The sequence below is a fragment of the Plecotus auritus genome (assembly GCF_963455305.1).
Source record: "Plecotus auritus genome assembly, chromosome: 3".
Classification (NCBI taxonomy): Eukaryota; Metazoa; Chordata; class Mammalia; order Chiroptera; family Vespertilionidae; genus Plecotus; species Plecotus auritus.
In genome coordinates, this window is record NC_137772.1 from 9,069,708 (window position 1) to 9,085,929 (window position 16,222).

Consider the following 16,222-nt stretch of genomic DNA (forward strand, 5'->3'; position numbering starts at 1 on the left):
CTGTCCTTCCTGGGGAAATCTCACTTGTCAGTTACTTGCGTCACCATCTCAGCTCTTCCTTACGCCAAACATCTGGACAAGTGCCTGCGCCCCAGGTAGCCTGCGGCCTGCCACCATCCCACCCAAGGAATCGGCTCTGACTCCCGGGGCTTGGGGGCAGGGAAAGACTGGCCTGGCTCTGCAGGAAGGACTTCACTAGTCGCTGGACTTCACCTCTTGAAGCCTCTCTGAGGGATGGAGGACAGCGCTACACTGAGGACAACAGGACCCGTGTCACAAAGTGAGGACCAAATGAGATAACTACGCACCCGGCGCGGATTGAAACAATATCGGTGGCTCAGTGGTTGAGCGTTGACCTATGAACCGAGAGGTCACAGGTTTTATTCCCAGTCAGGGCACATGCCCGGGTTGAGGGCTCAATCTCCAGTAGGGGGTGTGCAGGAAGCAGCTGATGGATGTTTCTCTATCATTGATGTTTCTATCTATCCCTGTCCCTTCCTCTCTTTCTAAAATATCAATAAAAACGTATTTTAATTAAAAAAGAATATTCGTTATTATCTCCAGTCTCCAGTACAACTCTGCTCGCCCCAATCCAACGGCCTTTCCTCAAGTCCCTTTCCCTCAACACTACCCTCCGACCCCCGACGGGAGGCCTGCGCACTGCCTCTGAGGGATGAGCGCCTGGCGTCGCTGCACTTGCCCACCTTCCTGATGGCACCTTCCTTCCCCCGTAGCTCCTCAGTGGCCCCTCTCTGCACGTCCCCGCCCGTCCGCCCTGCCTCCAGTCACTCCCACTTCCTCACTTCTCTCCAAAGCGACCACAGAACATTTGAAGGAATTCTGGAAAGAACTGCTCATTTTCATGGGTTTTTTGTTGTTGTTGTTGTTGTCTCAAGTTATTTTTCACTCATTCGGCTCCCAGGCTTCTTATCAAAGTAATGAGCCAGTCAGACGTGCATATATTAAAAAACCTGAATCATTCCAATTTCTCCATCGAAGGCATGTGTTTCACACGATCTGCAGTTTGATGAGTGGCAAGTGATATTTTGTCACTCTGCACTTGAGAAAACTATGACTCGGACACTGAACTACTTTTCCGAGATCAGGTGGAGACACAGGAACTGAACTCGGTCTCTGATCAGGCAACATGGTCCGATTCCAGGAGCTCCCCGTCTCAATCAACCCGGGTCCACACTAATCCCAGTGGAGCCGGACAGAACCATTTCCAGCCTCTTCACCAGCCCCCACCGTGCACCGCTTCTGTGATGGAGACCGAGTCCCTCTATCCTCAACACTGCTTGGCTCCTCCCGTCCCCACTTCAGAAACAGCCTGTCCATATCAGTCTTCAGTGCGACCATCCCCGTGGCACATTCACTCTGGGAGGACAGCGCAGTGAACTGTACAGCGAAGTGTACCCCGTGCCTCCCTGGGAGCTTCCATCCGGGTGCAGAACAACAGGGAGCTTCACTGTACTCGTCTGGAAGTTTAGTGATTGCATGAGAATACCTAAACCTCACCCCAAACTCTCTCTATTTCTCTCTGTCTCTCTCAAGCAAGGAACCCCAAATCAACACGGGGTCTGCAGCTGTCTATGGAGCGTACGTCTGGAGATCCTGCGGGTGCTGAGTGAGCGGCCTTGGCCCACGCTGCGCCCAGTACCTCTCAGTCTCTGAGGAGCCCACGCCTGCCTGGCCAGGGGACTCCAGACACAGCCTCCTCTTCCCGTCCCCTTTCTTACTCTAGAGAGGCTCTTCTCTAAGACAAGCCGTCATGGTTTCTCACCCTCTCCCCTCGCCCCATAGAGACCCCTCCTCCGTGGTACATTAATGCTGCCAAATAATTATGCCCAAGAGTCTTTTTTCTCGTAGAATCCAGGTTTGGTCTACAGTGTAAGGGATTTTAGGCAAAAGCAAACTGGGAGGGAAGCCTTCTTTTGGCTTCTAAAATAACATACCATTGGGTGGTCTAACAGCTGCATTTGCTGGAGGGGCTTGAGTCCCAGGACATCAAGGGCCACTCCCCCTCTGCTCCAAGCCCATTCTGTCTGTCCCTGTGCCCAGTCCCTTGTCTAGATGTCCCCTCCCTGAGGCCAAATACAATGGCCTTAAGACCATTGCCCATCCTCATGCAACCCCAATCCCAAGTGCCATAGTTACTCTGTGCAAAGCCAATCTCCTCCAAGATAAAGAGCATCTCTAGGTCTCTCTAAAACACACGTTTGAAACGGACAGCTGGGCCTCACAGAGCAGCCCAGGGCATGCGCACTGCACCGAGGCCACCAGGACAGGAGCTCTAGTGAACAGACGGAAGCCGCCTGCCCGGTCCCAGAACCCCTTCTCCTTTCCTTCGTTCCTGGGAATGGACCTTCATTCTCTTCCTCCGTCCCTCCCCCAGGACCTTTCTTCTTGGCTCCCTTTCTCATCTTCTCCTTGGGTCCTGGTCTTGGTCTCGTGCGGCTCCTCTGTTAGAGAAGGCATCTGTTTTCAAGGCCTCCGATGACATCCTTGAGTACGCGACCCGCATCTGCCCTCCAACTCTCCCCTGAGCTCTCCGCCTGTCAGATCCAACTTCCCACCTGACGCCTGCCTAGAGGCTGTCATTTCAAACTCACACGTTCCAAGTTAAACGCACAAAACACACGCCAGAAAACACACACCATTCCCACAATCCCGTGAGGCCTGGAAACATAGGGTAGCCCCTGGGACCCACTCCTGGCTTCCCCTCCGCATCCTCCTCCCTTCTCCCGAGAAATGTCTCCTGCTCCCCAGGCCAGCTGCACCTGCTTCACCTAAACCTCCTACCGCAGCCCCTCCTCCCCACCGCTTCCTGCCGCCATGAGAAACCCCTGCCTGCAAAGCCAAGTCCATCCTGCTCCACATCCTCCCAAGCTCAGCTCTTCCAGGTTTCACAAAATCACCCGTAGGGCCCCCCGCTTTCACACTGTGCTCTGAGCAGCACCCCAAGTGATTAAGGTTTAAAGCCTGAGACCTCTTGCAAGCAATGAAGGTATCGCTCTGCTCTCAGCCCTGACAGGTGGGTCACGTGGCCTGTCTTGCATGGGACAGTGACACGGAACATGCTGGTTTTTAATCCAGCTCACCTGTTAGAGCCAACAGCTCTACTGGAAAGTTCTGCCCAACCATGACCCGCTTTCTGTAACTTCTACCCAGAGGTCTGCCTTCGGAACTAACCCAGACCAGGCCTGCTCCTCACCCCGTGAGTCAGAGGTCCTCCTAGGTTCTACTTCCCACCCATTCTTTGATCTGAAAGCACTTTAGAGTTTCAAAGCTTACATCTTTCATCTGCAAACAATCCTCGGAGGCAGGAAGTATTCATCCGTCACCCCCCGCCCTCCCTGTCTTTGTTTCCCATTGTTCCCTCACAAACTGCGCCCGTTTCCTGGCTCATCCACTGAAGGCCACACGGCAGCCCTCCTCTGCAGACCCTTGTGTGTGATGCTCCTGGAGCTGGAGAGTGACTTCCTTTTATTGGGCCCACCTCCCTATGAGTGGTGGAGGCCCTGAGTGTGGGTTCTGGGGTTGGACTAACTTGGGTTAAAACTCCAGCTCCACGAAGCAGTGCAACCTCGGGGAAAATTACTCAGCCTCTCTGTGCCTCATGTGCGAAAGGGAGATCACCTGCCCGTCACGGGGAGCACCAAATGAGATGATACTGAGCCTAGCACTTGGTGGAGGCCCCACAAGTCAGCTACCACACCTCTGTCCTCATCGATCTTGACCTTGTGACGTTTTGAAACACACAGATGCACAACCTAGTGCTACTCACTACGGTGTCCCTTAGTCCGACTTCCTTAGACAGGCAGTTACCTCCGTGCAGGCGGGTCTCCCTCAGGTGAGAACGGCTCACTGCGCACACAGGGTTTTCTCACCAAGAGACCGTGGGCACACGGAGGCAGCGTTTCTGCACCTACTGCGTGCCCCAGGGACCTGGGCCTCCCAGTCCCGGGAAAGCCGTTTGCTGAGAACACGTGACATGGAGTTCAACTGCCCGAGTGACCCCAGAAGAGTTCTGACAGCTGGCCCGCATGCTCCAAACACCCTTGGCTAGCTAAACCTCGATCCAGCCTGAACTGAATGAAGACTGGGCAGGGCTTGCTTTAACCGCAGATCTTTGCACCTAGTCACGACATACAAGCAAGCGTTCTCAGTGGAGGAACGCCACCTGGTCTATCCAGGGGCATGCGTGCACGGGACACGTGCACGCAGAGCTCGGGTGTTTCTCAGGCAACAGAAAGCAATGCATGCCTAGCTCCGTGAGGATGAGGTCCTTCCTTCGGTTACACAGCTCTGAGAACCGCAGAGTGAGCCTTGGAATACTCCGCAGAATCAGTAAGAGAACACTATGGCTTTCACAGTCATGGCCACAGGACTTAGGAGGCCTTCCCCATGGCTGCCTGCAGGACGGATGCACGCAGACTGAAATTCAAAGGTGAATCGCCTGCTTTCTGCTGAAGGAACAGTGTCCCTTGGAGGGACCAGACCTTTCTTCATCACAGGAAGATTTCACAGTGTACACCTGGCTGGGATGGAACCTGAGCCCCATGGCTGCACCTGACAGCAGACCTGTCACTTGCTTTCCTGGGCTGATATGGCCACGCCCCACCCAGGCCTGTGCCTTCCACAACCTGCTCCTCGGAGGGGCTGTGGGAAGACACGGCCATCGCCGATGTGACTAAAGGTGTCCTGGACTTATGAGAACACCACGTGTCATCAACTCTGAGACGCACATTTCCACATCCCTCCAATAGGATGTGCCTCATAATCAATGCTGTGTCAGGGTCTCGTTGCTAGCTGTTTTTCTTGCCTAGAGATAAATAAACAAGGATGCATCTTAACCCCCCATATTGGTTTTGGATAGTCGATGGAGTGTGGGGGACACGTTTCATCAAAGTTTGTTGAAAAGGGAGCATCTGTTACTCCGTTATTATTTCTCCATTAACTGAGATTGTGAAATGAAATCTGCATTCTAATGTATAACCCCCACTCCCACCCACATGTTGTATTTATTTAAGCATCTACTTGGCCAGCGAACACTCACACGTGTGTTCAGTGATCAAATATACACTGATCACCTGTCCTGTCCCAGGCACTGAGCTAGATGCTGTGAAAGCAGGAAATAGCATCTCCGCCGTGGGCAAACTACGGCCCGCGGGCCAGATCCGGCTGTTCTATCCGGTTCTCTTGCTCTCCCCTCCACTCCTTTACTTTGAATTTATATCAGTTCACACATACACTCCATCCATGCTTTTGTTCCGGCCCTCCGGTCCAGTTTAAGAACCCATTGTGGCCCTCGAGTCAAAAAGTTTGCCCACCCCTGACATATTGATGATGATAGCAACTTCTTCACACCCCCATATTTGTGGGGAACTTACACTTTTCTGACTAAACAAAACTAATCAGAAGCTAGGCCATGCCCTAGCTGGTTTGGCTCAGTGGATAGAGCGTCAGCCTGCAGACTGGGGGGTCCCAGGTTCGATTCCGGCCAAGGGCACATGTCTGGGTTGCGGTCTCGGTCCCCAGTGGGGGGCGTGCAGGAGGCAGCCGATCGATGATTCTCTCTCATCATTGATGTTTCTATCTCTCTCCCTCTTCCTTCTTCTCTAAAATCAATAAAATATATTTAAAAAAAAAAAAAAAAAGACGCTAGGCCCTTAAAAACCCCAAACGATGGGAAACTTGAAACAACTAATAGCTATGTGTGTTTTTTCAATTGCAAGGAAAAAATTAATTGTTTTTAAAAAGTGAGGTAGGGGCAACCTGTAAATTAAAAAACACGTAAGAGACATCACAACGTGTGGGCCTTACGTGAATCCTGATTTAGGAAAACAGATGCACACCAATGAGAACGTGTAGGAGACGGCTGGAAATCGGGCACTGACTAGATATTTGACGATCCTGGGAATTGCTGTTACTTTTTCCAGAGTCAATCATGACATTGTGCCATCTTCAAAGACGGCCTATCTTTTAAAGATACAGACGGAAATAGTCCTGGAAGAAATGATAGTGTCTGGAATCTGTTTCAAAATATTGAGCTAAACCCTATGAAATTATTTTTGTAGGTCAAAAATGACTGAAGAGCTGCAATTTTATATCAGCTGTAAGGAAGTGGGTGGAGGAACTAATGCAATCAAATGACCATCAGCTGATTCATGTTGAAATTGGGGTGATGGTGTGCAGAGTAAATTTTACTCAATTGTCTCCTTCCTGTGTGCATAGAATTTTTCTGCAATAAAAAGTCAAAACAAAATTGGTCCTTGACACTGTGCTATATTTAAAATAAGGCAAAAGCTAAAAATACTGAAAATGAAACTGGAGGTATGGCTATTCAAATACTCTGCCTAAAATATTTCTTTTCCATTGTAGAGGTAAGTATGGCTGAAACATTAACTATTTACATTTTCCCTCCAACTCTAACTACCTTCACACGTCTAACTTTATATCTGAAGTCGATTTTTAAATCTCTTTTCCTCCTAGTGTGACTAACTGGCTTATTTTTAAACATTGCACATTCTGGACAGTTTTTCTTCAACAGTAATTCTAGGTTAGAAATCGGGATACTCGGCATCTCCTTTAAGTTCAGTGCTAACGGTGTGACCTTGGCCACGTGCCCCACAGCCTCTGGGGTCCACGTCACGCCGCACTCTCAAGCCCCAGCTTCATCTGCAAACAGGGCGCAGCGATGCAGAGGGTCTCCCCTCTGCTGGCCCAGGGGTCGGGCACTGCGCTGCCGGCTCTCTGCCCAGCGGCTGAAGCTCATGCTCAGCTTTGCACAGCATTCCTGACACCCCCCTGGCTAGTTACAGGGGCTCCCCAATCTACACACAAAGATCCCCACTGCAGGGGTTTCAGATGCACAGCCTGCTGAAAACCCACACAGACACAGCCCTGCGGGAAACTGTTGGGGATGGTGAGAGCTGGCTGCACAGGGGTGCAGGGAAGAGCTACTGAGGTCCACACTAATACAGCGATTGATCTCATCCCTGGGCCCCCAGCTAATGGCCTGCCCTGGAATAGATCTATAAAATATGGGTGACACGGTTAATACAAGTATATAATATTTAATATACCTTCAAGTATATGTGAGAGCCTGGAAATGTACTTCAAGGTTATCAGATAGCAGCTGGCTGCTGCAGCTCAGCTGGTACTAGGTAACCAGCTGGCGACGGTGTGGGGACCAGAGGGAGGATTGAGACTGGCCAGCTCCGTGCGAATTGGTGACTTCATTCATAGATTTCTCAGTGAAACTGCATGAAGCAGGGATATGGGTGCCTGAGTCTACAAGTGGGACCATGCCAAAGAGGAGACGTGGAAAGCACGTAAAACACACACACTGCCAAAGAACCAAGATCAAATACTTCACAGAGGTCATGTTACTGGTTTTTAAGAGCCAGAACAGGAACCGTTAATATGGTCACACGTTAGCCTTCTCCCGGAGCAACCAATGATTACCTTGATGTGCTTAACTCTGTCTTCCTTTTCTGTCTTTGGTTTCTTTCCTGTGGCAACAGAAAATAGTTTTGGATTAATGCATGAAGAACACACAGAGAAACAGCTCCCCTAAATTAAACGCTCTCTAAAACTCTCCTAGAAGCCGTGCATGCGTTAACCTGCACACGTGTGAACCTGTACACACGTTAACCTGTAAACGCGTTAATCTGTACACGGCCAAAATTCCAAATGCTTTCCTGCCTTCGGTGACCTGAGAGTCATTCCCCCAGCCAGGTCTGGGCAGAATTATCCTCCACGGTGCAAACTACAAATGTGGAAACAAGGAAATCCCAAAGGCGTTATAATCTTTATCAAGAGCTCTCAGTATTAGCAAGTCTGTTTGTCTACCTTTCTTAGAAGGCCGCTCAGATAAGGGCAACATCCGGTATACTCTGAAGGCATTATTTCCTTTCTTTATACTTTTATCCTTGACTTCTTCAATATCAGGCAAGGAGTTCATGGCACATCGAAAATTCGCCTTCCATGTTTTTGGATCGGGTTTGTCTACTCCTGGTTGATGCTTTCCTAACAAAACAGCCAGGAGAATTAAGGTTAAGGAAAAGAGAGGGAGAAATACTCACACAGTAAACATTTCTGAAACACAGGACTGCTAGCCACCACGTAGTACAGAGAACCGACCCCTGAATCCCAGGCTATGCCTACAGCGACCAACGTCCTGGTTTGCCTGGGCCTGGGATGGTCCTTGGCATGCGGGAATTTTTGTTTAAAATCTGGACAGTTCCGGCCCTAACCGGTTTGGCTCAGTGGATAGAGCGTCGGTCTGCGGACTGAAAGGTCCCAGGTTCGATTCCGGTCAAGGGCATGTACCTTGGTTGCGGGCACATCCCCAATAGGAGGTGTGCAGGAGGCAGCTGATCAATGTTTCTCTCTCATCGATGTTTCTAACTTTCTATCCCTATCTCTTCCTCTCTGTAAAAAATCAATAAAATATATTTTTTAAAAAAAATCTGGACAGTTCCGGGCCAATTGGTACAAGTTGGTCACCCTGAATTTACCAAACAGCTTGAGAAAAAATAGTAATGGTAGAAGAATGGGGACTCGATGTGAGTAACACAGAAGGCTGGGAGGCCGCGAGGCCAATGAGCACAGGTAACCGGAGTATCTCCTTTTCATCTGACTGTCAGATATTAAAAGTCCCTTCCTGTAAATAGCCCCCTACTTAAATTCTATTGTAAATAAATACATTCTTGACTACCTTTTAGGGAGATAAATCCACCCAAGTTTACAGCTGCAGAACAAATACGTTCTTTATGACCCCGTACACGTGGGGAGCGCAACCAGAATTCCACGTTAGAGGAAACGCAAGCGCCGAGCTTCTGTGGGATGGGCGGAGCCTCACTTCCAAGTGGAGAGGTTTGTGGGCCCCCCCATCGTGCCCCCCACCGTGTCCTGGATGCGCCTGGGGGCAAGCCACGTGTTTCTCAGAGCCTTCTTTGAGCCCATCATCCAGGAGATTTTATATGTGTAGGAAAAACAAAAACAAACACTGTGGTATAACTGAAACTCGCTAAGAGAGCAGACCTTAAATGCTCCCAGTAAAATAACCCAAATAATTAACAGGTACGTATGGGAGGAAGGGAAGGTGTGCATTAACTCGATGGGGGGCATCCTTTCAGGAGGATCACATATCTCAAATTGTAACTTTAAACGTCTTATAATCTTATTGGTCAGTTACATCACAATTAAGAGAAAAAAGAAAGCATGCAAACGACACAGTGCTCCCCACCACCACCACTCCCCCCCCCGCCCCTGCACGACCCGGGGCATGGACACCTGTGTGGATCGCCCAGTTCCTGAAGAGCGGCGCGTCCTTCTCCACGTCCCAGCCGTGTCTCGCTGCGTGCATCCAGGGGATCTGAAAGATCTTCTTTTCCTGGAAGGAGAAGCAAGTAAGAACGGCAGCCAGGGTCTCGGGCCACCGCTGAGGAGGCCTCTTAAGTTCCAGCTGGTAAGGTTCCCCACCGAGTACCCACAGTAGAACCCGCTGCACACCAAACCCACTTCCCCAGGTGCAACCTCGGCAGCCGCCAGTGAGACCGAGAGCCAGGCAGGGCTGGCAGAGCAGGAATGCGACCGGTCCCAAGGTCACAGGCACGACCTGGGAGATGCCCGTGTGCCTTACCTGTGCCGCTTCTCTTTAAAGAACCACAGACAACTGGCCTCCGACGGAAACGTCTCGTCCTTATTTTATTCTTACCACGTATTCCCATCATCTGGTCAAGAGGAGCCCCAGCTGCCCCAGTAAATTAAAAATTAGGCAGCTCTCCAAGTGACCCCACTGGAGCTGCGAAAGGGAAGTCGGGTGGACGAAGCCACTGTCACGGGACCCTGCGTCTCGATGGGCTGGGGCAGCAGCAGACACAGAGGATCCTGCCTGCTGTTCAGCCTGCGTCTACGCCCTGCATGGGCCGGCCGGAGCGTCCAGATGCCTCGATGACCACAGTTGACACTCCTTTCTTGGAGCAAAGTCCCTCCCTAAGATTCTTGTATCAAACCCTTTCCACCTCTCTTACAGTCCGAGAGGCAACTTGAAATCGCTTAAACCAACCCCAGAAACACGACTAGAAACTAGTGCTTTGGAAACCAAGTCACACTCATAGTACAACCACACATGTAACCTGGTTCAACCAGCAGCTCCAGTGGTCTCCCAGGTCCCTGGCACCTTACGTGTGATGACACATGCTCACATGGTCTCACTTCTGCTTTTTGCAACAACCTAATGAGCTACATATATGTTATTACTTCCGATTCACAGGTGAAGGAGCTGAGGAATGGAATTAAATTATTTAGCCAAGGAACTTATGACAGTAAGTGTCTAAATTCCCATCTTCAGTCGCATCACAGCATCCCTCGCCTCTGGTGCTCGAATGTACGAGATTTCCAGTTTCACAGGAGAACCTGCTGACTTGGATTCTATGGACACTGAAAAGCCCAGGAAAACGTATTTTTTTAATATATTTTTATTGATTTCAGAGAGGAAGAGAGAGAGGGAGGATGAGACAGAAACATCAATGACTAGAGAGAATCATTGATCGGCTGCCTCCTGCACGCTCTCTACTGGGGATGGAGCCCGCAACCTGGGCATGTGCCCTGACGGGAATCGAACCTCCTGGTTCATAGATCGACGCTCAACCATTGAGCCACACCAGCCAGGCAGGAAAATGCATTTTTAAGTTCTTAGGCTAGTTTGATCATTCCCAGGTCTGGGATCTCCACGGGACACATAGGAAGGGAAGTGTTGGTAGGGATCTTCCGCCACTTGGTTCTCACAGTGAAAATAGAAAGGGTCCCGCCGACCCAAAAGGGCTCGGTGCCTGTGCACAGAACCAGCTACAAAGCCTGAACTAAGAGTATGTTAGGACATTTGAGAGTTCCCCAAAAGCTGTTAAAGGGGGAAATTCTGCTGTGTTTACAACTCAGTAAATAAAGGAGAACCGAAAGTGAGAGATTTTCGTAAACCCGTTCCGTTCGCTCTGTATCATCACCGAGACAGCAGCGTTTCAGGTTAGCCATCTCCAACAGGGCCAGCACCGGAGCGGGGCTGAGTGAGACTTTATCGTTTTGTGCAGATGAAAACCCGAGAGGAAGTCACATAATGCAGGTTCGACGTTCACATGAAAATGAACTGACTTCAGGGACAGAAGGTTTCCTCAAGCGCACAATCAGAATCTAAAGGTCTGTGCTTCAAGACAGGGGCCCTTAAAGAATTTGCTGTTGCTCTTTTTTTTTCTAGGTCAAACGAGTTCTGTGGGGACACAATCTGAAATCCATCTCATAAGACACAGAGTTGATTCTCACAAGTGGCTCTTTTCAAGCATCTGCATGCGTGCAGGCGGATGTGTACACACACACACATACATACACACACAGCTACACAGCTAAACCGTCTCCCAGAATAGCCGTCGCTAACCGGTGGTCCGTGGACCACGGTGGTCCGTGAGGTCCGAAAGGTTGGCGAGCGCTGTCCCAGACACCAGGCCCAAAGCATGAAGCTAACAAAGTAACGACTGAACTGAGCAATTCTCCACCACAGATCCTCGTGAAATGAGCCAAGGACCCGAAGAGACCAAAGAAATGGCCAATAAGCACATAAAGAACGACTCAACACCACCCCTCCTCAGGGAAATGCAAATCAGAACAACGAGATGCCACTTCACACCCACTAGGATGGCTAGAGCAAAAACACAACAACAAAATCCTAAGGGCTGGTGACGACGTGGAGAAACGGGAACCACCACACAGGGCTGGCGGGATGGGAACTGGGGCAGCTGCTGTGGAACACAAACTGGCTGTTCCTCAAAGAGTTCAACAGAGTCACCACGTGGCCCAGTAATTCCGCTCCTGGATGTACCCCCGAAGAATTACAAATAGGTGTTCAAGCAAACATTTATACATGAACGTTCATAGCTGCGCTACTCACAACAGCCAAAAGGCAGAAGCAACCCCAATGTCCATCAACGGATGAACGGGTAAGAAAACATCGCATGTGCACACGCAGTATAAACGGGAGCCTTCTTCAGCCCCCGAAGGAATGCAGTGCTGACACACATCTGCGGCAACATGGGTGGACCTGGCAAACACTGTGCTAAGTGAAAGAAGCCAGACACCAATGCCACATACCGTATGAACCAGGCGAATCCACAGACACAGAAAGCATACCCGTGGTTGCCATGAACTAGGGAAGGGAATGGGAGTGGTCACGTGATGAGTAAGTATAGTGTTTCCTTTTCAGGTGATGAAAAGGTTTGGAATTAGACACTGGGGATGGTTGCATAATATTGTGAATGTACTTAATGCCACTTTTAAATGATAAATTAAAAAACACTTTAAAATGATAAATTAAAGAATAACCACATGAGCCCGGCCAGCGTGGCTCAGTGGTTGAGCCAGCCTTGGGCAAACTACGGCCCGCGGGCCGGATCCGGCTGTTCTATCCGGTTCTCTTGCTCTCCCCTGCGCTCCTTTACTTTGAATTTATATTAGTTCACACAAACACTCCATCCAGGCTTTTGTTCCGGCCCTCCGGTCCAGTTTAAGAACCCATTGTGGCCCTCGAGTCAAAAAGTTTGCCCACCCCTGGTGACCTATGAACCAGGAGGTCACAGTTCTATTCCCAGTCAGGGCACATGCCCGAGTTGTGGGCTCGACCCCTTGTAGGGGGCGTGCAGGAGGCAGCTGAACCATTATTCTCTCTCATCATTGATGTTTCTTTCTCTCTCTCTCTCTCTCCTTTTCTCTCTGAAATCAGTAATAAATAAATACATACATACATACATACATAAATACATAAACCCTACATGGAACTTTTAAATAAACCACTAATAAATGCATCACACATCTCTTTTTTAAAAAAGACCATGTTGAAAGGTAAAGGTGAAATTCATTTTAAAACTGAAAGAGATTCTGACCAATAAACATTCTGGTCATAGATCCCTGTGTTCTATGGGACGGTGATGGCACTGCACTGCATCTGTGCAGACCGTGGCATCACAGTCTGTGACATCAGTATGTGCTTCAGGTGCCCTGAGTGCCCAGCCCGCACAGGTGGAGGGCACACACACCGTGTACAGAAGGACTGTGAGGACCAGAGCCCACCCGTGTTTACATAGAAGGGCAGGAGAGAGAAGCACTGCTTGAGTTGAGAAGAACATTTAAGATGACCTCAAGCAACGCAGAACCATCAGACCTTGGCCCCACGTGGGAACCAGTTCTCTCATCTCCCTCTGCCTCTCCTCTCTCCCCCAGTATTTATAAGACTAGAGGCCCGGTGCACGAAATTCATGCACAGGGGTGTGTGTGTCCCTCAGCCCAGCCTGCACCCTCTCCAATCTGAGACCCCTCGAGGGATGTCTGACATCCCTCTCACAATCCAGGACTGCTGGCTCCCAACTGCTCGCCTGCCTGCCTTCCTGATTGCCCCTAACCACTTCTGCCTGCCAGCCTGATCACCCCCTAACCACTCCCCTGCCAGCCTGATTGATGCCTAACTGCTCCCCTGCCAGCCTGTTTTCCCCTAACTGCCCTCCCCTGCAGGCCTGGTCACCCCTAACTGCCCTCCCCTGTAGGCCTGGTCCCCCCTAACTGCCCTCCCCTGCAGGCCTGGTCACCCCTAACTGCCCTCCCCTGCAGGCCTGGTCACCCCTAACTGCCCTCCCCTGCAGGCCTGGTCCCCCCGCAACTGCCCTCCCCTGCAGGCCTGGTCCCCCCGCAACTGCCCTTCCCTGCAGGCCCGGTCTCCCCCAACTTCCCTCCTCTGCCGGCCTGGTCACCCCTAACTGCCTTTCCTCTGCAGGCTTAATCGCCCCCAGCTGCCCTCCCTTTCAGGCCTGGTCCCTCCCAACTGCCCTCCCCTGCTGGCCATCTTGTGGTGGCCATTTTGTGTCCACATGGGGGCAGCCATCTTTGACCACATGGGGGCAGCCATCTTGTGTGTTGGAGTGATGGTCAATTTGCATATTACTCTTTTATTAGATAGGATGTTCTCAGTTCTCTTGCTATTTTTGTTTGAACTCCTTACCTGTTCTGAGGTGGCCTGATAGTTACTCAAGCACAAGCCTGCTTTCAGTGAGGAGCAGGGAAAGGTGTGGACTCCCTGCTGGCCTGGGCCTGGAGAGTGGCCTGGCCTGGGTCCAGGCAGACCTCCAGTAAGAAACACCAACATCGGGAGCCCGAGTGGGCATGACTGGAGCTGCTAAGAAAGAGTGGGCCTGGGTGTGTCTGCCTCCTCCCTCCCTCTAGAAGTGGCCCAGGGAACCACGGCGAGCACCTGGACCAACCCAGAACCGACCTGGCCCTTCAACAAGCCAATGGCAAGAGGGCAACCAAGGAGGGCATACGGTCCACAACCAGGAGGGCCTCGAGTCACACGACCAAACACAACACGTGGACGTTTTTTGGATTCTGACTGAAAAAATCAATTGTAAAAAGATATTTTGGGAGTACTCATGGCATGATACTAAAAACTCATGATTAATTTTCCTGATGGACAACAGTATTATGAAGACATGAGAAAATGTTAAGTCTTCCAGGTGTACACGGTCAGGGAGTTGCTCTGTCATCACACACACACACACATACACACACACACACAGATAAAACAAAATGTTGGTAACTGTTAAATCAAGATGTGCATTACTAAATCTAGATGGGAATGCACTACACTATTCTGTCCAGTCCTTGGGACATTCAAACATACTATCTGTGTTTGTAGATACCCATAATAAAAAGTAACTGGCCCCAGCCAAGACCCCATTCAGGTCACATGAAATGGTTATATGGTTTCCTTAAGTCATTCCTATTTACTTCATACCCCACCTTGTTTCAGAAATGACTCACTTAAACACATTCAAATACAATACCATTAAATTAAAAATAAGCAAAAAAAAAAAGTGGATGAGGGAAAAGGAACAAAAAATGTAAGCTCTCAGAGATATCTGAAACGATCAAATGAGGCCAGGAGTGGTATTAGTATTAAAAAATGATGCTGCAATACCCTGTACACCTGTTAGAAGTGGCCACAATTGGGCTCTCCGCTCTTGGCACATGATATAGAGCTAAAGACTGACCAGCTAAATGAGTCACAGATTAAAGACGAGGGGGTGGTAGAAGAGGATAAAAAAATTTGCTCAGAAGAACTGCAATATCCCTGGTAGTGGGAGAGAAACCTCCCTCAGGCCCTCTCAAAGAAGGCATCTATGTATATAAAAAGCCAGCGGCCGGAATGCCGGAACAACCACAGCAACCAGAACAACCGGTTGCTATGACGCCCACTGCGGCCAGCCAACCGGCCCGGTCAGGGGCAGGGCGGGCCGGCCAACCTCCCATGTCCCCTCCCCTCCAGCCGGCCCTGCTCCAAATCAGCCCCCCCCCCCACCCCAATCAGGGGCGGGGCAGGCCGGCCAACCTCCCATGTCCCCTCCCCCCTGCCAGCCCGGCCCTGATCAGCCACCATCGAGGCAGGCAGGCTGGACCCCATCTGTGCATGAATTCGTGCACCGGGCCTCTAGTAATCTATTATATTTAGTTGCTTTTCTAAATTTTAACTATATAATTTCAGGTGTTTTTTATTTTTTACAGAAACTGTCTTCCTGATTCACTCCTACCAGTTAGGATCAATTAAATGGAAAGTCTGAGAAGGATAAATATGGAGTGTTTACATATATGGGGGAGGAGTGTAAATGGTAGAATGCTTACTTGTTAGGACAGGGTGGCACACAAACAGAGTTTCACAACAAAGAGAAGACGTTTTAAACCACTATGCTGCACACCTGAAACTAATACAATGTTGAATGCAATTGAAAAATGAAAGAGAAATGATAAAAAAAATTTAAGTCTTTTTTAAAAGACAAAAACAAAAGTTCTCTTCACATAGAAAATACTGGAAACCAATGAATATGCCCCATTCCCAACATGAAACGCTAGAGCCTCACGTCCTCTAGCCCTAGAGAGCCAGGAGGAGCAGCAGGCAGTCTGAGCGGGAGGAGGCAGGGCGAGCACAGCGAGAGGCTGCCGCCAGCCGTCGCCGGAACGCCAGTGGCCAGCTGCCACCGCAAGGCGAGGGGGGCCACCGCCTGAGATGAGGACACAGATCTTCATACAGTCACTTGATGTTTCTATGGTCAATTTCACTTGGTTTGTTTTTGCAATTAACAAGCATAAGATTTTGAACACAAAGAACAATTTTACTTTCAGA

General features: G+C 50.0%; 1 protein-coding gene across 7 annotated transcripts in view; it reads right to left on the reverse strand.

Annotated features, from left to right (window-relative positions):
* Positions 1-16,222, reverse strand: part of IRF2 (interferon regulatory factor 2) — a 79,653-nt gene that overhangs the window by 23,324 nt on the left and 40,107 nt on the right. For all 7 annotated transcript variants that reach the window (XM_080659481.1, XM_080659486.1, XM_080659484.1 and 4 more), the window contains 3 exons: positions 9,304-9,403; positions 7,858-8,034; positions 7,471-7,517 (listed from right to left, as the gene is read on the reverse strand). In XM_080659481.1, the coding sequence (XP_080515607.1) occupies positions 7,471-7,517; positions 7,858-8,034; positions 9,304-9,403 (324 nt within the window). The remainder of the gene's footprint in view (positions 1-7,470; positions 7,518-7,857; positions 8,035-9,303; positions 9,404-16,222) is intronic.